This window comes from Hippoglossus stenolepis, chromosome 21 (genome assembly GCF_022539355.2).
Source record: "Hippoglossus stenolepis isolate QCI-W04-F060 chromosome 21, HSTE1.2, whole genome shotgun sequence".
Classification (NCBI taxonomy): Eukaryota; Metazoa; Chordata; class Actinopteri; order Pleuronectiformes; family Pleuronectidae; genus Hippoglossus; species Hippoglossus stenolepis.
The window spans coordinates 3,155,611-3,179,416 of NC_061503.1; the positions used below are offsets into that span (position 1 = coordinate 3,155,611).

At 43.6% G+C, this 23,806-nt stretch overlaps 1 protein-coding gene across 4 annotated transcripts in view; it reads right to left on the reverse strand.

The window, feature by feature from the left end:
- Positions 1–525: 525 nt before the first annotated feature.
- Positions 526–23,806, reverse strand: part of LOC118100624 (caskin-2) — a 52,635-nt gene continuing 29,354 nt past the window's right edge. The window contains exons 7-23 of one of the 4 annotated variants that reach the window (XM_047338340.1): positions 22,446–22,579; positions 17,715–17,823; positions 17,186–17,294; positions 16,915–17,009; positions 15,211–15,328; positions 12,725–12,853; positions 12,415–12,480; positions 11,446–11,567; positions 11,045–11,126; positions 8,914–8,987; positions 8,721–8,831; positions 7,353–7,454; positions 7,075–7,213; positions 4,185–6,056; positions 3,513–4,097; positions 3,201–3,426; positions 526–2,700 (exon numbers count right to left, since the gene is read on the reverse strand). In XM_047338340.1, coding sequence (XP_047194296.1) covers positions 2,604–2,700; positions 3,201–3,426; positions 3,513–4,097; positions 4,185–6,056; positions 7,075–7,213; positions 7,353–7,454; positions 8,721–8,831; positions 8,914–8,987; positions 11,045–11,126; positions 11,446–11,567; positions 12,415–12,480; positions 12,725–12,853; positions 15,211–15,328; positions 16,915–17,009; positions 17,186–17,294; positions 17,715–17,823; positions 22,446–22,579 — 4,170 coding nt within the window. In that variant the 3' untranslated portion in view covers positions 526–2,603. Of the gene's footprint in view, positions 2,701–3,200; positions 3,427–3,512; positions 6,057–7,074; positions 7,214–7,352; positions 7,455–8,720; positions 8,832–8,913; positions 8,988–11,044; positions 11,127–11,445; positions 11,568–12,414; positions 12,481–12,724; positions 12,854–15,210; positions 15,329–16,914; positions 17,010–17,185; positions 17,295–17,714; positions 17,824–22,445; positions 22,580–23,806 lie in introns of all 4 variants that reach the window. The other 3 variants (XM_047338341.1, XM_035145928.2, XM_047338339.1) reach the window with 3 other exon arrangements.

A 23,806-nucleotide genomic window follows, 5' to 3' on the forward strand; every position in this document is an offset into this window, starting at 1 on the left:
TTTTGAATGTGTTTAGCTGTGATAAAGCCACAGACATGGGTGGCTGTGTCTCATGAGGTGTGTGTGTGTGTGTGAGTGAATGTCCTTTCAACGCGACTAGGGTGCTTTATAGACACAGACTATTCTCTTCACATTTTCAACTTGTGAGAATTCATTTCAGAGGTGGATCCATGGGGGGATCTGACCCAGGCTGAAGTCTGACTGGCCCCTGAAGTGCCCCCTTTTTTCTTTTGTAAAATTTTCCCATTTCCCCCAGCGAACAATCCATGGATCTTGATGGGAAAAAAAACAGGCATATTTAGGGAACTGATATATGATTTGGTGTCGCGTAATGGTGGAGGTGTGCCCTCTTCTGGATGTCATTCAAGTATTAATTCAAACCTTTAATTTAGCCTTAAACACCATTGAGGTTTCCCTTGTGATGAAATGTCCATAGTTAATAAAAAAACTAATTTAAGAGGGACACGCTTCATCTAAAATCCACTTTACTTTCTATGTGAACACACCCAGACAAACAAACACTTCCTCAGTACAAATTCTCTCTTTTAATGGCTTCCAGGATGATACAGTGTTATTTATCAATAATACTATTAACAGTAAAAGTAACAGGCATCCTTTAAAACTGAACAGAGGAACAGATAGTGCTAAGACTTCGATGTCTTGGTGTCGAAATGCTTTGAAAACATTCCGACTCCCTGATAATGTTACAGTTCAGCTACATGTTCTCACGGTAAACGTTGGGGGGGGGAGAGGTTTATGAGAGCGGTTATAAAACAAGAAAGTAAATCAGGGAGTGCAAAGAGATGAAGGAATGAAGGAGGGTTCGCAGACAAGCAGTGGATTCTCTGTCAGCGTGATGAAGAGGAGATGGACCGATGGAGGAAAGCAAAGGAAACAACATGGAAGCAGAGATAGCAACTCTCTGTGATAGACGTGGCCTCAGTAAACCTGAAGAACCTGTGTCACAGAGCTGCTTCTGTTATTATTGCATCATTATTTCATCAGGCCAATTAGATTCCACCTCTATTCTGTGTCTAAGTGACGTTTTAATTCATTCTAAGACTCTTAAGTTTCCTGCTTTAACGTTCACAAGTTTACGTGTAGTCCAAAATGGGACTTTTATTTTGTAGGAGCATCTTCAAGAGTCATCTGTCACCTCTTTAAAGCACTTGTGTATATGTGACCCCACCCTCACCACTTACGTTGAGCCTTCTGTGATTGGTCAGAGGAGCAAAGCCCGCTCAAAAACATCTCAACATTATGAAAGTTACACACTCTAGTTTAAAGTTTAAGTTCACATAAAAACTGTAAATGTTAAAGCAAGAAACTAATGCATAGTGACACTGGAATAAGTTTGGCAGACACATTAGTAAAATGATAAAAACACAAAGGTACATTTCATTTTATAAAATACATTTTGTTACTCCATTTTAAATAAAGATTGACTAGGGAAATAAAAATATCATTTTTTCTAAATCAATATTTACTGTTAAGTTTGATAATGACTCACTTTAATGCAGTTTAAATTCATCTGTTTACAATAGGTTTTTTTAAATATAAAAATGGACTTTACATATTCTGGTGGTACATGACACACTGCACACTCAGCTCCTCTATAGACACTCCTCCTCTCACAGTGTTGAGTCATGTGTGATTAGTGAACATGTTCGTTCAGGATGTTGACCTTCCCTGAAAGTGTTGGAGAGCATCTCTCCCTTTCTTTGGAAACAGCACATTTACAGTAAGTTCACTCCGCAGCACCCTGAGGCGAGCTGTGGGGAGGTGGGCGGAGCTTCCACAGACCCTAAATCACCACTCGAAGAAGAAGAAGAGCTTTTAAAGAAGTTTCCTCACACAGAAACATCTTAATGTGCCGGCAGCAGAGGATCCCAGACTTTGGTAAAAACCTATCTGCTACATACACATATATGGAATATGTTGCCTTTACCACAATAAAGAAATTTTCCCATCTCATTGACAATAAGCAACAATGGGAAAGTGGTCTGAAACTTTTGGAACCCAGTGTATACAACAATTCTAATATACACTAGTGGTTTAAACACTGGGTCAGTCAATAGGAACTCCATTTGTTAAAAAAACAAACATATAGAAGTATAAATATATTCAATATAAAGATATCTGACTACACACATACACAGTGCCACCATAGATTTATCTATATATTTACAGGTGACGTGAATAAAATGGACCCTCATTCCCTTTAGTGTTAATGTACTGAACACACACACACACACACACACACACACACACACACACACACACACACACACACACACACACACACACACACACACACACACACACACACACACACACACACACACACACACACACACACACACACACACGTCCGGAGGCTGATGCTGCAGCCACTGTCTGTTTTCGCTCCAGTAACATTCCCAGGTGTGTGTCCTCGGGCGAAGTGCTCACGTTGAGAAAAAAAAAAAGGGGGGTGTGATGCTGAGGAGAGGATCCTCACATGTGCACTTTAATGATTCATCCAGAGTCCTGCAGCGGCTCTGTGCTCCTCTGTCTCTGTTCTTTTCCTCTGTTTTCTCCCTTTGAGGAAAGAGGCCGTGAGGTCACTCCAACATGGCGTCCAGCTGGTCGGCCAGGTCGTCAAACATGTTGCTGATGTCGTCCAGGATATTTCCTGCTGCCTTCACGGTGCCACTGCCGCTGAGGGGAAAGAGACAGGACAATGTATCAGGTACAGAACGTAGAGTCAAGTTGTCCTATAACAAGTTATTGACGTAGAAAACACGCTCTGTAAGACTCTTTCTGTTCAGTCTTTCTTATTCATGAGACATCTTTGGGAATAATTGACAATTCTTTTAATACATATCAGCTGATATATCAGAATAGGAAATGTATTTGTTATAACCATCAGGCTCAAGTGTTTAGAGTTATAAATATGGTATGAAGAAATACATCAGCAGTTTTATGCCTCTCTTGTCCAGTCTCTTGCATGGGAACGTCAGAGGTCAACACTTGTTTGAATGTGCCTGAGAACAGAGGCAAGCTTCACTGCTGTACTTAAAGACGCCTGTACCTGCATCCAAACCTATAGTTACTCTTCACTTTCACATTTCCAGTGATCTACATGACCGGCCTACCAACATGTGTGTGTGTGTGTGTTTGTGTGTCTGTGTGTGAGAGTAAAGATCAGGAGTGTTTACCTCTCCACACTGCTCCCCTGTGCCAGTTTGTTCTCCACCACTTTGAGAGCAGCCTCCAGTGACGTGCTGGTCTGCTCCAGCCTCTTCTGAGCCAGCAGCTCCAGACCGGCCACGCCGGGCTGAGCCGCTCCTGCTCTCCCGATCAGGCCCGGTAGTGCCGAGGCGGAGTACGAGGGGGAGGATGGAGCGACGAACGCGACACTATGGCCCATACTGAAGTTCGTTCCTGTGGGACATGAAGAGATGATGTTAGATTTTTTTTAGTGAGATAAGCTAACCTGCTTTGGGAATTGTATTAGTGGTCATTGTTACCTGCTGATGATGGCGAGGCCGTGCTGTGCTGAGGGAGTCTCAGAGGAGATGCACACACACCAGCAGCTTTCTGTGGACTCTCAGGCTTGGACCCCATCATCTGAGGAGGTTTCCCAGCTTTAGAACTGGGTATACAGGTGTGTGTGTGTATGCTGCCACCCAGCTTCGGTGAGACTGTATGAATCTGTATGCTGGTTAGTTTAGGAATGGCTGTTTGTGCGCTGGCTGTTTGTGCGCTGGCTCGTAGTGGAGAGGCTGGTGTCAGTGGGGTGGTTGGTCTGCTGTTAGCGGCTTGTTTCAGAGGACTGGAAGGTTTAGAAAACACTGGAGGCTTCGGGCCTTTTCCCATGGAGCCAACTCTCTGGAAAACGCTTCTCGGAGGTTCTTCATCGCTCAGCGTCCTCAGGTCACCTGGAGGCGTCGGGCCTTTTCCCATGGAGCCAACTCTCTGGAAAACGCTTCTCGGAGGTTCTTCATCGCTCAGCGTCCTCAGGTCACCTGGAGGCTTCGGGCCTTTTCCCATGGAGCCAACTCTCTGGAAAATGCTTCTCGGAGGTTCTTCATCGTTCAGCGTCCTCAGGTCACCTGGAGGCTTCGGGTCTTTTCCCATGGAGCCAACTCTCTGGAAAATGCTTCTCGGAGGTTCTTCATCGCTCAGCGTCCTCAGGTCACCTCTGTTGGGAGTGGAAGCCTCCTCTGGCGTGGATGCGTCTTTGTCTCTGTTTTTGTGCCGTCTTTTCACTGTGTCAGACTCCTTCAGGTTGAACTCGGGGACCTCCAGGCCGTTTGGGCTGTGGAGCGGATCCTCAGGAGGAGTCTTAAGATCAGCGTCTGCCTGGGGGACAAGTGCGATCCTGGGTCGCTGTTTGATGGTCAGGTTACCCTCCTCAGCGAAAGGCAGATGGTCACCTGAGCTGCGCTTTGGAGACGCATTAGCACTCTTTGATATTCTATCGCTATTTCTGTCTCTCTCTTTCTCTTCAGGTGTTCCCTCTGTAGTTCTGCTTCTTTGTCTGTCAGAGTCTCCTTCTGCCCTCTCACTTCCTGTCCTCCTTAAGCCACTTAGGCCCAAGGCGGGGACATGTTTTGGGTGCTGTAGGATGATGTGGGAAGGAATCGGAGAGGAAACAGGGCTGAAAACAGGGGTGATGGGGATGTGGGTCGGTGGAATGTCTATCCTCCTCGATGGACTGCTGCTGCCGCTGCTGCTTCCTTCTAGCCTGGCTGCGATGCTCCTCACGCTGCCAACGCTCTCAATCTCCACGCCTCCCATCACCTCTGGCTCCACCGCTTTCCAGTTTCCTGGTTGGCTCGGTGGGCTGCCGCTTACCGAGCTCATCCTCTTCGGTGGCGGCGGGGGCGGGCCTTTGTGTCGGGAGCGCACGGCGAAAGAATGGCTGCGGTTGATGTGCCGTTGGGCCCCCGTAGTGCTGGTGTGCCCGCGTCCTGGCCTGCGGGACAATGTGGCGTAGGAAGGCATGGCTACAGAGGAAGCAGTTGAGCTAGACAGAGCAAGGTCGTCGTCGTCATCTGGCTCGCCATCGGACAGGGCGTAGCGTGTTAGGCTTTGGGCGCGTTTCTTGTGCGGGCCCCTCTGGATGCCATCAGCTTGGACCTGTCCAGGCCGGGGCCCCAGCACGGGGACGGCCCCAGGCAGAGGCTTTGAGAGGCCCTGTGGAGCCGCGCTGACGCCTCCTGCCAGAGCCTGCAGGTAACTGAAGGCCTTCTGTGTGGGGGACGGCTGTGGAGATGGAGAGGATGGTGAGGAGGACGGCTGGTGCTGGGGCTGATAGAGGCGGTTAGACTGGACGTGTTTGGTCTTGGGTGGAACAGCTGGGTGGGCAAAGCGAGGCATTTTGCTAGGGGTCAGCGGAGGTGTGAGAGGTGAGAAGGGGAGTTTGTTGGGAGTCGCAGACCGACTCTGGTGATCCCACATCTCCGTGGGTCTCTGTCTACCTCTGCTTCCAGGACTACTTCCTCCTCGCTTGGCCTCCTCGCCTCCTCCACTCTCCAGACTCTCCTCAGACCGACTGGCTGTTCTGGCTGATGACGGCGTGGTATGGTGCTCATGAGAATGTCCAGAAGTTCCAGAATTCCCAGAATGCCCAGAGTGCCCAGAGTGCCCAGAATTCCCAGAATTCCCAGAATTCCCTGAGCCACGTGACCGCATACTAATGCTCTCCTGACTCACGGACATGGCCGTCATGGCTGCTGCGGAGCTCACACCCCTGATGCCGAATGCTTCTGCGGCTCCTCCACCCGCCCTGCCCATCATGGCGCTCTGCAGCTCAGCGCTCAGCTCGCTGTCCTGGAAGGAGAGGAGGGCCCTGGGGGTGCGAGGGGAGGAGCAGCAGGTGTCAGACGGGGCATCAGAGCGTATGTGAGCGTGCACGTTGTGCATTGGAGGGTGTTCGATAGCCACCAGCTCCAGAGCGCCGGGGGGCTTCCGTCTGAGAGTGCCACCTCCGGTTCTGTCAGCATTGTTACGAGAGCGCTGAAGGTCAGAAAGTCTCTTCACTGCCAACATGAGCTTCTTCTGATGACCTGAAACAAACGGATGACATTAAAGCCTAAAGAGTATACAAGTCAGGTTTATGTAATAAATAGTAGGCAGAACCAGGTGGTACAGTGGTTAGCACCTAGCAGCAAGAAGGCTCTGTGAACCTGTTGACCTGCAGTGCCTGTTCTTCATCACCACAGCATAATTTGCGACATAATTGTACGTAGATGTCAAAATGTTGGTCCTGTGATGGTCTGGGGACCAGTTCAGTGTGTACCCCGACTCTCGCCCAAGGTCAGCTTGAATTGGCTACAGCCACCCCACAACTCTAAAATGATAAGCAGTATAGATAATGGTTGAATAATCTCTATATATAGATTCAAGGACAAGAGTTTGGGACCAGAAGTCTTCGAGATTATCAAAAAAATGTTGTCTGGACCTAAAACCCCTAAAAAAGTATCAGTGTGTGTTTTGTGTGGAGAATCGTTCGACTTGTGTCACAAAAGAAACTAGTCGGACTGTAAACACTATTTGGTGAAGGGAAGAAAGCGTCTTGGCCCTGATATCCACTGTCTACACCAGAAACCCCAAAATATTGGTCGTAGCCCCTCAGGCTATCGGATGGATGGATGGTAGAAAGCAGCCTCTTTGGCCACAAGTGGAAATTGCAGGATAATTTCAGAGTTTCATTGGACTCCTTTGGGTCAGTTGCTTTAAAGATAACGCTCTTGAATGTGACCTTGAACTTGACCTTGTAAACAGTAGTAAAACTGTGAGTTTACTGAATTAAACATTAATCTTTTTTCAATGAATATGTTATTTCTCCTTTCAGAATGTACAGTTTCACTTTAACGTAGTCTATTTAAATTGCCATGTCTCTAATAAACTTGTAAGATATTAATAAAGACATGTGATAGACACTAGTAAGGTTAGTGTCTATCAGAGGCTTCAAGTTTGTTTGTGTGAAGCTGGTAAAAATTAAACTGCCTCAAATGGAACATTTTCCCCTTTTGGTCACACCATTAACATCTACAGGAAATATGAACTGGTCAAATGCCTCACCTAGTTTGGTGATGCCTATCTCCTGCAGGTCCTCCCAGGTGATGTCTTTGACAATAGTGATGGAGTCATAGCCGTTGTCGCACAATCTCTTCTGGTATTGAGGAAGTCCAATAACACTCAGCCACTCCCCCAGGTCCGACTGCCACAACAAACAACAACAAAGACATGTGAGTGTGTGTGTGTTGTGTATTTATAGTGACCATGAGGGCAGTTAGACAAAAGAGAAACTAGATGCATTTTGTGAACGTAAAAATGTGACAACAGAAGAGTTTTCTCACAGGAATGTAATCAGGCAGCCACTCAGGGATACTGAGCTTTCCAATCTCCGTAGAGATCTTCTTTCTGTGGCCAGGTTTGGTCACTCCGATGGCTGTCAGGTCCTGGAGAACAGATCACATGGAAACAGCCAGTCAGTGAACCACTTAATAATAACAAGAAATCAGCAAAACAAATAACAGGGCAGAGGAAAAATTGAGTTTTCATTTTATTTAACCACCACAGCAGTAAATTGACTGCTTTTATATCACTTTTTTATGACAACTCAACGCGCTTTACACAACAATCCATTCCCACAAATATTTGTCATGCTTTTCTGTCACACATCATTTACACAGTTTAGTGCCTTGCCCAAGGACACTGGGGAGTGGAGGAGCTGGGGATTGAACTACCAACCTTCTGGGTAGTGGACGATCCGACCTAACTTGTTACCAAAGAGCTATAGAATATACGATGCTGCTAAATGTCAAAACACTAAATCGTTTTACATTTCAAATTATGGAAAAGCCAGGGACAATTCTTCCAGTTTGCATATGACGTCACAAACAGTGGATGGAGGGGAGAAAGGGAGTGTTTATCAAATACCAAGAGTTGTTGCTCATGAGGGAGAACAATGCAACAATTGGATTCTGTCCAATCACAAACAAGAAGTGTTGTCCCTCTCTTTTCATAATCTGAAACGCCATTGTGTTAAATGTTGTTTTGTAAAATGCCTTTCTGCTGTGCTTTCTAATAGGATTCTGTGTTTGGATCCTCAGGGCCACCGTGGGGAGATGAATCAAAACATGTCGTATTATGTTTCCTCTAAGTAAATGAATTGGTCTTGATTTACGAGAAACAAGGGCAAGAAAAGGAGCATTAAAACAATATGGTGATGGAGGGTGGTGAGAAGTGGGCAACAGAGAGATTGGTGTCACGGCAGAGGGAGCTCAGTGGACCATGTCTCATCAAAACACAAGTTAATGGAGGAAAAAGGAGACAAAAATGTAAATAAATAAAACAAACACATCATGCAACAAGATGAACAAGAACATCATATGATCTGGAATTTCTCTATTAAAATCTAAATGATAGGTCTATATCCAGTATCATCAATAATATCATATTCATGCAATTAAAAACTGAAGACTAAATTCAACATTGCCAGCTGCTCTGGGTCAATGTAATGTGCATTTGTAAACATATTTATCAATTTGGATGTTTTTCTTTCTTACTGACAATCTCTTATTTCAAATTCACTGTACTTGTCGACCTAGGGGTGAAATGGTTTTCTTCATTTGCTTCTTTGCAGTAATTGTTGCAGAAAAACAACCAAGTTACCAAGCTACACCAACTAAGTGCAACATGCTCAATGTGACTCTGACACACACCTCTGGGGTCATCCTGCTGATGGTGGGCACATCATATCCTGAGCTGATGAAATTGGATGTGTAGTGCTCCAACTGGAACTCGCACAACCACTGGTAGATGGCCTCAGAGTCCTAACAATAGAGGAGGGAGATGTATGAAACTTATCCCACACACACACCCACACACACACACACTAAACTTTACTCAACTCACCTTGCCCTCCAGAAGGTGTTCTGGTCGTACGAAGCCTTTCTGAGGAGTGCCATTGACCTGCCGGCGGGAGCCACCTACAAAACACACATGATCAATCCTCCACGGCGACAGATGCTTTATTTAGTGAAGGAACCAAGAAAAGAGTATTGGCAGAGCAAAGACCTAATTAAGATGTGTCACATGCAAAAGCAGTGAAGTAATACAAGAACATACACCACACAGCTGTCTGCAAGTGTGTGTGTGTGTGTGTGTGTGTGTGTGTGTGTGTGTGTGTGTGTGTGTGTGTGTGTGTGTGTGTGTGTGTGTGTGTGTGTGTGTGTGTGTGTGTGTGTGTGTGTTTTAGGTCTGTACAGTTGACTTAAGTTGTGTTATCTACCTGATCTGAAAGCTCACTGAACTCATGACTCATCTCTCAGTCAGGACACATAAACACACATCTCTGAGGAAAGCACCTTTTCCACCATTTTTATTGCTTCCTTTTGTTCAAGGAAATGGTTTGATCACACCAATTCTCTACGTGAGTGTGTGTGTATATAATATGTTGCATATAATTGTTTTCCACTCATGGACAATTTCTTGGCGAACAGCACTCGAGCACAGTCTTGTTGGAGTCTCAGTTTTGCTGCTAGGTCTGGAAATAAACCCGCACAGCGTAGGTCAGACAGCCTCTAATGATGAGAGGTATTTGTCCTCGGGGTGAGAAACAAGACTTCATAAACTTCTGGGTTGAGGAGAGAGTCTGCTCTTCACAAAGCCCGACACAGAGAGGAAACAATAAAGTGGGTACAATCGACTCATGTCAAATATTATACGAAAATATTTGAATAAAATTCATGAAATGAGCTTTTAGTTATTTTAATTTTCAACCAGAAGACTGATCCTATTAAATCCTACACTGAAGCTCGGAACATTGAGTTTAATCTACACTGTTTCCACTTTGTCTCGACATTGTAACAAAAATACTGTAAAATGTTATTAGCCCCCGATAAAAATATAAAATATGTCATCTAATCAGTACATGACTTCTTACCCTTCAGGAAGAACAAGAGTGGCAGAGCTCCTGATACCTGGCACTTCATCCTTCCTCCTGATCTCTCACAAATACTTCACACTCTTCCTCAGTTTACTCAGTTGACCTGCTCTTGTTTTCTGTCCTTCTCCTTCGTCTAACAGACATGTTTTGCCTCTTTTGCTTCTGTTCCTGTCTCCTCCCTCTGACCACCCCCCCACTCCACTCCTAATTTCTCTTCTTCTTCACTCCTTCGGGCCTCCTTCCTATTTTTTTACCCCGAGGTCAGCAGTGACCTTTGGCTCCAACTAGCAAATACTTTTTTAATGTTTGCAGAGCCTCCTCTCAGCAGAAATCAAGGCTTGAATACAGAGAATACCACTGTTTACTGGTTTGTAGCGTTTCCTCAGAAAGGTGGGCTGCGTCACTGAGAGAAACCAGTGGTTTTATTGGTTTCTGTGGTGACGTGAGGTTAAGTCCATTCTCTCTCCCTCCATTTCATTTCCTTTCAGTCAGATGCCAGTAACAACTCAATCTGCAGAACAAATGCACTTGTCTTTCACTGCATTCCTCAGGTGAAGTGATGTTAAAGATCGAGCTGCTCACCACAATGTAAACCTCAATTCTCAAAATGCATCTTAGTGTCAAATAATGAGATGGTGTATGTTGTCCTTCTGAGCTTTCTCTTTTGCACTGGCATGATTTCAAGATAGAACTCAATGTTTTAACCCTTCAGAATAAAAACGAGAGGTACAATATATTATGAAGACCACTGACCACTGGGTAAAATGTCTGAGAATTCGAGCGTTTGAAGAAAGTAAATTATTACAATTAAATTAAGTCATAATAGTAAAGAAAACAGGAAAATCATATTTGAGAAGAAAACACTAAAGTTGTAATATTTCAAGACTTAAATCAAACATTTGTATGAAAGTAAAGAGAAACTGAATACTTTGAGAATGAAGTCAAACTCTTACAAGGAAATGTCAGAAACATGACGAGAGAAAACTCTTTGATTTTTTTAGAAAGTACTCTAGACAGAAAAAACACATATCATTTGAATAAACAGTGTTATTATCACACTGAGGAGGAAAATGACTGATATGTCTTTCTGTGACTTACCTGCGGATCCATCAGCCTGTTTGCTGCGATCTGCTCCTGCAATGTGGATGTGGTCTCCTGATTCACCAGCAGAGGGAGTCAGCTGCAAACAGAAAACATGGAGGGAGTTGACATGAAGGTGATCTATTGAAAATATCCACATAGGCAAGTGGATATTAATCCATTATTTTGAAAAATCACTGCTTTATACTAGTGAAAAGAATCTGTCATGTTTCAACATAATACAACTGTGTTTTAGGGAATTTGTACAACAAGCAAAAGTGCATTTGAAGACTTGTGATGGAGTGAATTCAAGATTAAGGGATCAGATTTTTCTAAGGACAAACATCCGACATGCAGTGTGTATTATAGTGTTACAAGAGTATAGAAATCTATGGCTTGTTTGCAGGTCATGTCAATACCTTGCCAGTGTCAGCGTTGTGGCGAGTCCCGTTCTGTTTGTGGCTGCTTTCCGAGCTTTGGCCACTACCGGCGCTGCGACTGCTGCCCACACTGCCCGCACTGCCGACACTGTGTCTGTCACCTGAGAGAGAAATGACGGAGGAGAAACAGAAAACAAAGAGAGGTTGTAGGGTAAAATGAGAAGAAGAGAGAGAGCACGACTGTAGCGTGTTATTCACTGACAGAACTCTTCCTTTCCTCCCAAGAGATAGATGAAAAGACTGAGTGTCGGCGTGCACCTATGGGGCTAAGGCTGGGAGGCAATCAATGTAGCTTAGCTTAAAGACTGAGGGCAGGTGCAAACAGTGCCATCCAAAGTTTAATAAAGGGGCAACAACTCTTAAACTCAAGTATTATATATTATTTAGAGAAATGTAAACAGAACAATTTGTGATTTTTTTAAATATTGACATATTGCCCCTTTTAAATTACCTTGTATTTAATAGGAACCAGAGGTTATTTATTTCCTTATTAAAGTAAAAATGCCAAAAAAAACATACATATCATGACTTACCACAGTATGACATTTTTTTTAAATTTTTAATGTAAAGGCTTCATGGTGGAGGGAGGCACACAAGCAACCAAAAAATTATCTTATGAATCCAGTAAATCAGAAGAAGAAGTCAAGAAAAGGCTCTAAATGATTACTGGTCACTTACCATTATGTCCTGCTGCAAGAAAACACCTATGGTTACAATTACTGGATCATTGAGGGTGCGGGGTGGCAAGGGTGGTGTCGGGAGTGCGGGTGGGGATTTGCAGGGTGACATCATAAGGTCAAGACGTTGGGATATAAAAGGATAAAGATGGGAATAAGCTTCCTTAAGGCAGCCCTGTTAATCAGAATGGCGGGGACGGAAGCTGGTCAGGTTCACACGGGGTCAGGGTTTTGGGGGATTGCAGGGTTGTTTGGGGCCACACACTCTTACCAGTGGGGGAGCTCCTGAGGACCCAAATGTCCTGAGTGGGGCTAGCAGGACTGCCAGGTGGCACACCTAACAAACACACACACACACTTTAGGTGCACACTCACGGTTACCCTGCACTCACTGCAGAGCTGGGAGTGGATCTATGAAGCCCACCACAGGACTGATGGAGAGGATGCTAAGATCGGGGGTTGTTTGGAAGGGAAATGTGAAAACTGGAAGGGCATGAATGTGTCACAGGTGGTGAAAAGAAACTCGGACAAAAACAGGGGCAGCTATGTGCGTGTGTGTGTGCGAGTGTGCATGTTTGTACCTGCTGGATCATAGCCAAGGGTGAATGAGTCGTCAGACTGAGGGGTGGAGCCATGGCTTGAGGGCGGAGCTCTGGACGCAAAGTGTTGTCGGTGGCAAGGCAGTGATGCTTGACGGGAGAGAGTGCCCCCTATGGGTCAGGGAGACAGGTTTGGCTTGAGGTGGACATGCATGAGTGAAGGAAAGTCGATCATGAACATGCGTGTGTGTGGGTGTCAGTTTGGCGTGCACGCATAGGTATGTGAACATGCTGTAACACTGCGATGAAAGCCACCTTCATTGAAGCCCGGAGACCACACTGTGAACTTTATCATGTGCTCTTGTTTGTTGAGTACATGGAACAACAGCTGAAAAAGGGCAATTCACTGTAAATCCTCTCTGGTGTTACATAAGAAGCTGCTGAAAGAGAGTGTAAGATCACCAACGACGCAGAGAGGGCTTACTTTGTTGTTGGTCTATGGCTGCTGACACCACTGACATTATCACAGAGCTCAGGCACGAGCGCGCACACACACACACACGCGCACACACGCACACGCACACACACACACACACAGAGAGACACACAAACATTGCTGAGTTTGCCTCATAAGCAAAGAGCCTGTCACCGACTTTAAGTCAAACTCTTTTTCTCTTGTATCTTCTCCCGCAAGCATGAGCATGCGCCCACACACAAACACACACAAACACACACACACACACACTCACAGCACATAATATCCCGACTGTGAGGGTTTTAGCACTGAGCTGACACTCGGCAATCTGGCCATAGTAATCCTATTAATGTGTGTGAGTGTCTAATGTGTGTGTGTGTGTGTGTGTGTGTGTGTGTGTGTGTGTGTGTGTGTGTGTGTGTGTGTGTGTGTGTGTGTGTGTGTGTGTGTGTGTGTGTGTGTGTGTGTGTGAAGCCTGGCTTGTTGAGGACCTAGAAGTGATTTATCACGTGCGTGTGTGTATGTGTGTCTGTGTGTGTGTCTATGTATGTTGCTGTTACTGAGGCCCTCACTGTGCTCGTCCCACAGTTTGAATGTCAATGACTTTACAGCTGCAAAACAAACATAGGGCTCATATTTCTTTTATTCTCAGGGATTAAATCGGATGCTTTACAAGCACGCTGAACCCTCCAGTGATCACGCATGCCAACATGACACTTAGCACTGGTGTACAAGTGGCGAGATACAGTATATTCTTAGCCCAGATATAACCATTGACTTGGGTCAAGTTAGCGCTGTCAGCTCAACCCCCCCAATGAACAAGTCTAATTTGGCCCTAGGCCCGAGTGTAACGATTATCTGTAACAACGTTGTTTTTGTGTACTTGTACTGTTTCACCCAGCAACTATGTGAAGTATCCCAAATGAAACATACCTGCCTTGTTGCTAATGCTAAGTGCTAAAATACTGATGGTGGCTCCTTCAGTTGTGACTTCAATGTTCACTTCTACCATCAGTGGGGCGTGCAGCACCTTTCTGCTGTAACTGTAGAGCCCATTCAGCTCATTCAGTGTTTGAAAACACAGTGAGAGCAGAGGACTGAGTGGACTTGTTTTATTGTATATTGAGAAAGCAGAGAAGTTGGATCTAGAAGAGATGGTGGAGGACTTTCCAGAGTGACGTTCAGACAGGTATATGGAACACTTTGGGGAGGCAACCACTGTGTTGCCAAGCAACCAATGATTTTGTCAGTGTTTGTCAGCTGCAGCTGCTGTGGAGTTGTCCTCATTTTCTCCACATTGCAACATTTTGATTTATAAAGTTCATTATTGCTGCGTTAAGCCCACACACACCTGCTGTGGTGTCCATGGACTGCATGGTAATTATACATTTTTGTATGGTAAGTTATGTATGTAGGCTGAAAAGCACATGATTAGAAATATTTTTTTGTATAAGGTGGAACAATGTATATGCCTTGAAATACCAATGCATTTATACCTGGTGGGCAAGGAATATTTTATTTTTTAATTTATTAAATTTTTTTTTTTCATGTCTTTCTCATATTTTGAAACCCATGTTAATAACCTGTTAAAATCTTGTTACTTTGTACAGTAATATGCTTCCGTGGACCCCAGGTCTGTCCTTTCTTCATGTAAACGTTGTACTTGTACCCCATTGCATCTTAAGCCATTTTCAGACACGAATGCCGAACTGAACAACACGATCAATAAAGTGTCCAGGTCAGATGTGCAACAACAGAAAAACAGGAGCACTCAGGCGAGGGTTGGCTGCCGGGTAGAACAGGCAGGACATAAGGTATAAATTCTGCTGCAGAAAACAAATGCTTTTGTTTACAGCACATCAACATTGGCTCTATGCAGATATTTTTTATTCCTTTTGTGCGTTTTTCCATTTTCACGTCCGTCACATTATCGCGGTAAATTCTTCTGACATTTTCTTGTCATATTCCCACATGGGCTCACCAGAGCGCTCGCAGGGAAAACTCTGAACTAAGAGTCTGTGCAGATGTTGTGTGCGTGTTGTTGTTTGTCTACCTGCTCGTCTGCTGAGGACCTCCACCACTGAGGGCGGGAAGAAGCCCACCCGGTCCGTCCCCCGCTGCGTGTCATGGACGTGACCTTTCCACCGGCCGTCTGCGTGCTGCTCCACGACCTGACACCAACAAATCATGAGCATCAGCTGAGACGTGCGTGTGTCACTGCAACCGGCATTACCATTGCAACACTGCACAATCACTAGACTTTAGAATATAAACAATTAGTGTAAAACAATTCAATAGTAACTATTAGATAATTAACCTGACAAAGTGAAGGCCTAAATTATAGTGGAACATTCTCCCTTTGTCAACTGTGCATCGACTCTTAAGAATGCATGTCATGCGTGTGACTCCTCCAGGCATGCTTTTAAAACCATAATGAGAGAGCCAATGAGAATACAGATTATATTCATTGTGAGTGTTAGCCAAATGCCACCTCTGCCCGCCTTCTCACACAATACTGCACAACAACGCACAAGTTCATACAGGAGTCAGGGTCGTTCCAAAGACTTGCATCAAGATATCAAAATACACATCGGTAAGCATGTAAACACACAAATGTTCACCCACGTGAATTAGTGCAAAACTCATGCTTGTGTGCGTGGACGGGGGTGAGCAAACAACATCGGTAATGAGAGAGTGACAGCAACAAGTTTGTGCCCGTTTCTGTTCTGTGTTCTCCTGCTCAGGGTACACAAAATGATCCTGCAACATCCCACACCAATCCACAACAACAAAGTCTGCATCATATAATCCTCACGCTGCCTGTGATTCCCCTGCCACCGACGGAAGCAGCCGCAAGAAGGAAGAGAGGGAATTTTAGCCCAAATGATTTTCTCAGCAGCTGCCAAGGACATTATATATATATACACTGTATATAACTCCTACAAATAGAGCTTTGTAGATCTGTGTATCATCAGTGCTGCGGCAATTCCCTATAGTAACAAACGTTACCATAGCTCACGCCTTATATATGATTTTAAATTAGATCTCTAAACCTGAAACATCAGGAACAAACTTGCAATTTTTTTCAAACTTTCTGTCATCTCATTAAACAGATGTGTTTTGTTCACAATGACTCAGAACGCACATTATGTTGTCCTCTGTAATTTCTGTTCTCTCTGATTTAATTGTTTTTTGCTCAAGATCAGGCAGTGCAGTATCTTTGTTCTTTGGGATGATGATCAAGCAGTCGACAAATTCGTGGTCGACAGACATGACAGCTCACGTGTTGGACCCGGATAAATTACAGCTCACTGTTTTTCACAACTTGTGTGGCAGAGGTTCCTGGAAGGTGCTGTCGACTTCCGCCACAACCACAGCGACATCAATAGTTTACAGTCGAGCTCCTCCGGAGGTAATATCTGAAAATGGTTTGTGTAACCCATGTTATCGGGTTCTGCCTGAGTCATTTTGCAATACCGCTGAGAAATTGTGTCGAGCACATAAATTAACTGCCGTCCGGTCTCCTGCTTAATGTCTCAGTGCTACAATATGTTTCTGCTTTACAAATAAACAAGGCAGGTAAGGAGCCACTGTTCACAATTTATCTGTTTATCTAGAGCAGCAGTGTGAGTCTGCTGAGGAAACTCATCAAGCAAAAACAAGAATGCTGCAGAGTGACCCTCCTGTTTCTTGTGGTAGACAGCCAAAAAAGGGACCTGCTTCAACAAACATAAACAACACAGACAAAGACATGTACCATAATGAGCTCTCCAGCCCGGAGGTTAAGAGCCGTGGGGTCGTGGAGGTTCCAGTAATCCTTCACCGCCCTGACCTGTAGAGAACTTGATGCCTCTGCAAAGACACAGATAGATATAGAGTCACATCATCATCCCATTTTAATCTGTTCTGACACCTTTTCTCTGTCAATTATCAGCCATTCCCTGTCTCTGTCTTAACCAATAATCCACATTTCACAGAAGCACAAATCCAGCACTGTATCAAGCACACATTGTTTGAGAGCTACTCACCTCTGAGCAGCTGTTTGATTTCCCTGCTGGCTGTGGAAGTGGTGAACTGGTTGACAATGTCCAGAGCTGTCTGGTTGTAGGTGTTGCGCATGTTCACGTTGATGCCAGCCTAAATAACCACACACACACACACACACACACACACACACACACACACACACACACACACACACACACACACACACACACACACACACACACACACACACACACACACACACACACACACACACACACACACACACACACACGCCCACACACACACACATTAGGATCACTGTGGGTGAGATGCACTTTTAAAACAAGCCCTCCCTTAAAAGCCTCCCTCCTTCATTAAAGAATAACACTGTGTGCGGTGTGAAGTTTTGAGCTTTGTCTCGCTGCACCTTCAAAACTAAAATATCACGGTCAGCCTTCGAAATCCCACATCAGCTGAACTGAACATTTATTTGAGTCGTCTTTGCTTTCCTCACGACCCTGAAACAATAAGCGGTGTAGATAGTTGATGAACTGATGGATTTTCACTTACATCAAGCAGCAGACGCACAACTTCAGTTTTGCCATAGAGGGAAGCTTCATGCAGAGATGTCCCCGCTTTGGTGGATCTGTTGATGTCAATACCAGCTTTCAGCAGCAACCTATGAATTCAAATCAGAAACATGTATGTGTAAGGGCCTGGGGAACACTCACAAACAGATTAGTCCACTAGACTGTTGCAGACATCTGCAAAATCTCATTAAGACCTATACACCCCCACTCATCAACCCACCCCCACACACAAGCTAACTGGTGGTTCTCTGGTCCTGTCAGATGTAGGAATGCTGATGGCGTTGGATCCAGAGAATGGTACACGCGGAGGAGGATGAGGTCCTGGACTCGCTATGTGAAGGTTGCATCAGGTTTGGAAGATGTAAACAACACTGAAACACTACTATCGGATAATATCCAGCTTCATGCGTGTGCACGATGTTTTCTTTTCTGTGCATGTTAACTGCAAGCACATTCAGGTCACAGGACGCTACCCTTCTGTATCTACTTTCTTTAGAGTTACAGTATGTTTCCAGCTGTCAAACTAATTAGAGTTAGACAGAATAAGTCACTGTGTTAAAGGATCAGTTACAGGCTACACAGCAACAAGGAACATGGAGACAACATTGTGGTTTTTGAAAAAGTATTAGGGCCACTTAAAGGGAAAAACAATAGATTTTTAAGATTGAAGAGATAATATTACCAGAATAAAGTTGTAATTTAACAAGAAAAAACAAAAATAGAGAAAAAAATGTTTTGGGAAATACAAGGAGAGCTCCTGCTCGCCCGAATTTCATTCTGGATCCAAAATCTTGAACCAATCTCACTGTTTCTTGAGACACTATGACACAACTTTGAATAGAACCTAGATGCAACCAACGATAACATCACTCACAGTTGACAATAACTAAATATTCCCTAAAAAGACAAAACAGGCAATTCCATGTGGTTCTTTCTTCAGAGTAGAACGTTTCTTTCACAATCTTTTCAAAGTCCTGATACTTATGTGTAATATTACTTTATTCTTATAAAATGTTCGACTTTTTTCTTGTAACATAAAAAAAACATTCTAATAATATTGCAACTTTATTCTTGTAATATTACGACTTTATTCTCAGAAGTGTAAAACATTTTCAGTAATATTATGACTTTTACAACTGGACTACTCTCTTCTAAGATATATTTTTGCCTTTAAGGGTGGGGTTCACATCTGCTTGACATCTGTTATAAGGGCAACTGTTAGTTTAAAAAAAAGAGTTTCAGAATAGTTGGAATGCTATGAGACGATGATGAAATTATTACTTTATCGCAAAGAATCATGAATTTTTCTCACAAACTCAGCAAAGTCAATATTATGAGACATAACTTGTAATTTTATAAGAACAATCCGTAGTATTACGAAAGTGAGTGGTAATTGTGCTTGAACTGTCTGTGGGTAAAAAGCCTACTGGCGACTAATGACATGTAAATGTAGCTTCACATGACAAGATCTCACTAAGTAGGGCACCTAAGGAGGGTTGGATAGATAGGAGAAATCTTAAGAAGTGATGCAGTGTGATGAAAAAAGGAGTCTGAAGCGAACCTTTTGTAATCGGCACCTTCTTCCTTTGCTCAGCAGCAGCAGTGTTAATCTGGCTGATGTGAAACCTTGAGAAGGCTGAATGTCTGAAATGTCTGTCATTAAGCTTAGACTTCTTCTCTGTGCTGCAGATAAGCAGTTGGTTTGCTCTCATACTATATATTCTACAGAAACTGCACTGCGTGTAGTGGCATGCCATCAGGGCAAGCAAAGCAAACAGTGCTACTCCTTAGGTGGTAAACAGAGGTAAACAGCGTTGCAGTCAAATCCAATACAATTGAGGTAACTGGTGACAATTTCTTCAAACGTAAAAAAACAAAAAGCCCAGACATTCAAATTTGACTCGAAACAGCATCATCTACACAATTTTTTTCTAGTTTTAAGTCTAAATGTCTGCTACCGTAAGTAGTGATGCTACCGTGAACGTAAACGTGACTCTGAGGAGAATATCAGAGGCCATTGAGGCTAAAAACATGGTTTAATGAGGCCGTTTCGAGCAATGCTTTTAACACCTGAAACTCCAAAAGTGTTTTGTGGACCCTCCATCGGCACAGGGGTGAGTAGATAATGAGTGAATTTTCATTTTTCTGTGAACTTTAGGGCTAAAAGCAGATATGAGTTAGACAATATGGAGGAGAGGGGTGAGCAGCATGTTGGGGACTTGCTGACTAGTTTATCGCACACGTTGAACGTTTCCCCACACAAAACACAAACAGCGATGTCTTGTAGGTGTTTTACTTCAAGACAACACTTTGGCTAATCTCTACTAACAGCTACAGTCTCTATATGGAAGCAGAATTCATTCCAGTCAATGCTCTCCACACATACTTTTTCCCTGCAGGAAACTAAAGCCTATATTCAAATGGGATTGGTCAAATTAGAGACAGAAACTAGAAGGCTTCAAACCCCAAAATAATGTCGCTCCCCTACAGATACACATTCACATGCAGAATCTGTTTATTGACATTACGGTATTGCACACATTTTTTATACATATGTGCAGATGTGTGTGGAAACTATCCTCACGGATTAGAAAATTGTGATTCATCATCTCTGTGTAAGATCTGCACTAAATTTGAGAAGTTTCAGACAGAATATTATGACACATGTAGTGCAACATCTTCAGGGACATTTCAGCATGTAAGATGTGTGTGTGTACTGGGTGTGTGAGGGTGAGGCTGCAAACCAGAGCAGAGAGTTAGAAGTTAGCAGTACAACTGTAAACAAGCAGCGAAATGCATGTGCAATTTACGCTGTTTCTCAATAAATAGAAGACCCAAGCCAAGATTTCTGATATCTTTTAATGTAAAATCATGGCGAAAGACATATCGTGGGAGGTCAAAGGGATCTTGAGCTGTGACCAACAATCACTAACCATGGTGTTCCTGAGATATTGTTTCACGAGAGTGAGACAGACAATGTGAAAACATAATGCCTCCAGCTGCGGCTCTTGCAGGCACAGAGGCATAAAAACTAAGTAGAAGTCTGGTGCATAAGTATGGCAGTCTTTTAAGAGACATAAATCCCTTAGTGGGAGATTGCAGGAAAATTCTGCTGAGTAAACTCTGAATAAACTTCTATTACTATTCAACATTCCAGTTCAGGGGAGGCAGATTGGAGGATGAGGAGGGCGTAGCAAAAGTCTCCTGATAATTCAGCGAGGATGGGAGTCGTTAGCTGCATGTCTGAGAGGCAGGGTGGAGTGACTTGGCTAAGTACATATTTTCACATATGCATAGAAAACACCAAGTCCCTATAAGCTGCCTGAAGAGTGTTAAGACGCATTCTACAGAGTAGTATGTTGAAGCTGGAGGTTGACTGGGTTTGCTACCTGAGGAGAAATGTTTAGGACCTGCAGCTGTGTATCAAGGACTGACACACATGTTTTCTGTGTGGTATCAATCATAGTAGTAGTATTAATTATAAGATCAGTGGTAGTAATTGCACCAGCAAGAGTCCTGTTAGTACTGTAAGTAGTTGTAAAGGAGATGTAAAGTAGCAGTAATCATAGTAGTGATAGCACTGACGGCCCTAATCATAGCTATAGTGCCAGAAATTGAGCAGCGTTTGAGCAGGAAAATACAGGTAAACAGTCCGTGCGGCGAGCAAAAGATTCAGAACACATTGACTGAAATGCATCAGCCGGTGCCCCCAGAGGCTAATTCGTTATCAGACGACAGCCAATAAGCTCTGAGATTACCGTATAGTGGCACCAATAGCAGTGGTGGTGGTAGCATAAGCAATAGTATATGTTGCAGTAGTATTAGCAGTAGAAATTAGTTCTAGTAGCAGCAATGAAACAGTAGAGCTGCTTTTAGACGAGCACTGAAATGAGGACAATCTCCGTAAAGGCTGTATGTTAGAACCCAAATGTCTGAGTGAGGGGATCCAGACATTGCCGGAGTTTCTCCTGCCAGCCCCCTGGTGAAAACTCCGGATAATGTCCGTGCCCATGCGAGAATACAGCAGGAGATCCTCTGCAGGATTCACCACGAGCGGTTGGAAACGGCCTGGGTGACTCTAGTGGGGAGTGCAGCACTAGTAAGGGTGATAGTAGCAGTCTACAAGTTGTTGTATAAGGAGCAGTCATATCAGAGATACCACCAGGTGTAGTAATAATAGTAGTAGTAGTGGTATTGATAGTTGGTGTAGTAGCAGTCTTAGCACAACTAGGTAGTAGTAGGACTAAGAGTAGTAGTATTGATGGTTGCAACAGTAGTAGTTGCACTTACAGTTGCAGCAGTAGTACTAGTTGCAATTGCTTTAGCAGTAGCACAGGTTGCAGCTGCAGTAATATACTATTAATAGTAGCAGTAAAAAAACAATTGGTGGGGTAGAAGTAGCAATAGTATCACTGGCAGAAGTAGCAGTATTGTTAGTTGTAGAAGTATCAGTAGACGATATAGGAGCAGTAGAAGTAGTGTCAGTAGAAGATCAAGGAGCTGTAGTATAATGGCCATAACAGTAGTGGTATTCGTAGCAGTAGCTGTAACAGTAATACAGAGGAGGGACTGGTAATAGCAGCAGTATTGATGGCAGCAGTAACAGCTGTATTGGCAGTAGCAGTAGTTGAAGTAGAGAGAAGCTGTCAGAGAGATGAAAGGGTAGAAAGACGTCGATTACAGTGCAGACTGCTCCTTCCTGTCATCTTACTTGATGATGTCTTTGTGTCCATTCCTGGCTGCCAGGTGGAGGGGGGTGGTGGATGGAGAGTCGAGGCTGTCGAGCCCTCCGTCCCCTTCTAGCAGCGCCGTCACCATGTTACTGCTCAGCAGCAACTGAGTCACCTAAAGACAAATCAAACACACCAAAATGAAGAGTGGGCTGTAAGAAAAGCAGAGTGGCAGAATTGGGGCAAGACTTACAGAGTTAGCGACATATCAATATATATGCAAAACCAAGCTAGCTTGGGTGACTTGTACTGTATATGGGGTCAACGTAGTGCAGAGAAGCTTATCCACTACTCAGCAGCTGTCCAAGGGTACAACACACACACCCACACACAGACAGACACACAGACAGACACACACACACACACACACTGGGTCAGAGCCCCGGGTTTCTGTTCTTTCACAGCCAAACTACAAACTTATACCAGATGAGAGAACATTTTAACAGTCATGGTAAGTGTGTGTATGTGTGTGTCTAATTCGAATTATAGGGCCAGCTACACAACTCACAGCCAAGCTTATCCACCAGTGTGACAGACATCGGTGGATGTGTGTGAGTGTGTGTGTATCGAAAAAGACCGACTGAAGTCTAACGCCCTTTCATCAAAGAAGCTTAGTTTATCTGGGTTGCTTTATCTAAGCCGTAGTTCATGTTTGAGATGTTTAACGTTCCCATCAGAAAAGGACTAAAAAGGATGTTTTCACTCGCAAATAACTGGATTAGAATAACTACATGAATGAAGCAAATCATTTCATGGAGGTTAAGTCTCCCAGTCTCTCAATGAAAAGAGCTGCAATAGGACAACATTCTTCATATGGCACTGGTTCTCTATAGAGGCTTTTCTGCCTGGAGATAGTTAACAATTAATATCAAACAGATCCAACAGGTCTCCTTCAAGAAGCCATTTCCAGAAATACTGAGTAATTTGTGTGGTTACAATTCGATGTGGTTGCATTTTCATTATAATTAGTATTACATTTTGGTGTATTATCATTATTATTCTATGGTTTCAAATATGATTATTGTCTTTATATATTTTTGTGCATCCTGTTGTACGGTCTCATCTTAATAAATAAACAAATTTAGTCTCTCATCACATTTTTTTATTTATAATTTTTAAATTAATAATTAATATTATTTAATTATATTACATCAGCCTCATCTTGTATTACTCTATTACCCCTTTGTATGTGGAAAATAAGATATGTATGGTTTTTGTGTATAAACATTGTTTATCTTGCACCTAAGTTTTGAAAACTGACTCTGACATTTTTATATTGATGATGCTGACAGGACACCCATCAATCTTATCAAACTAAGTCTGCAAATACATTGTGTGGATT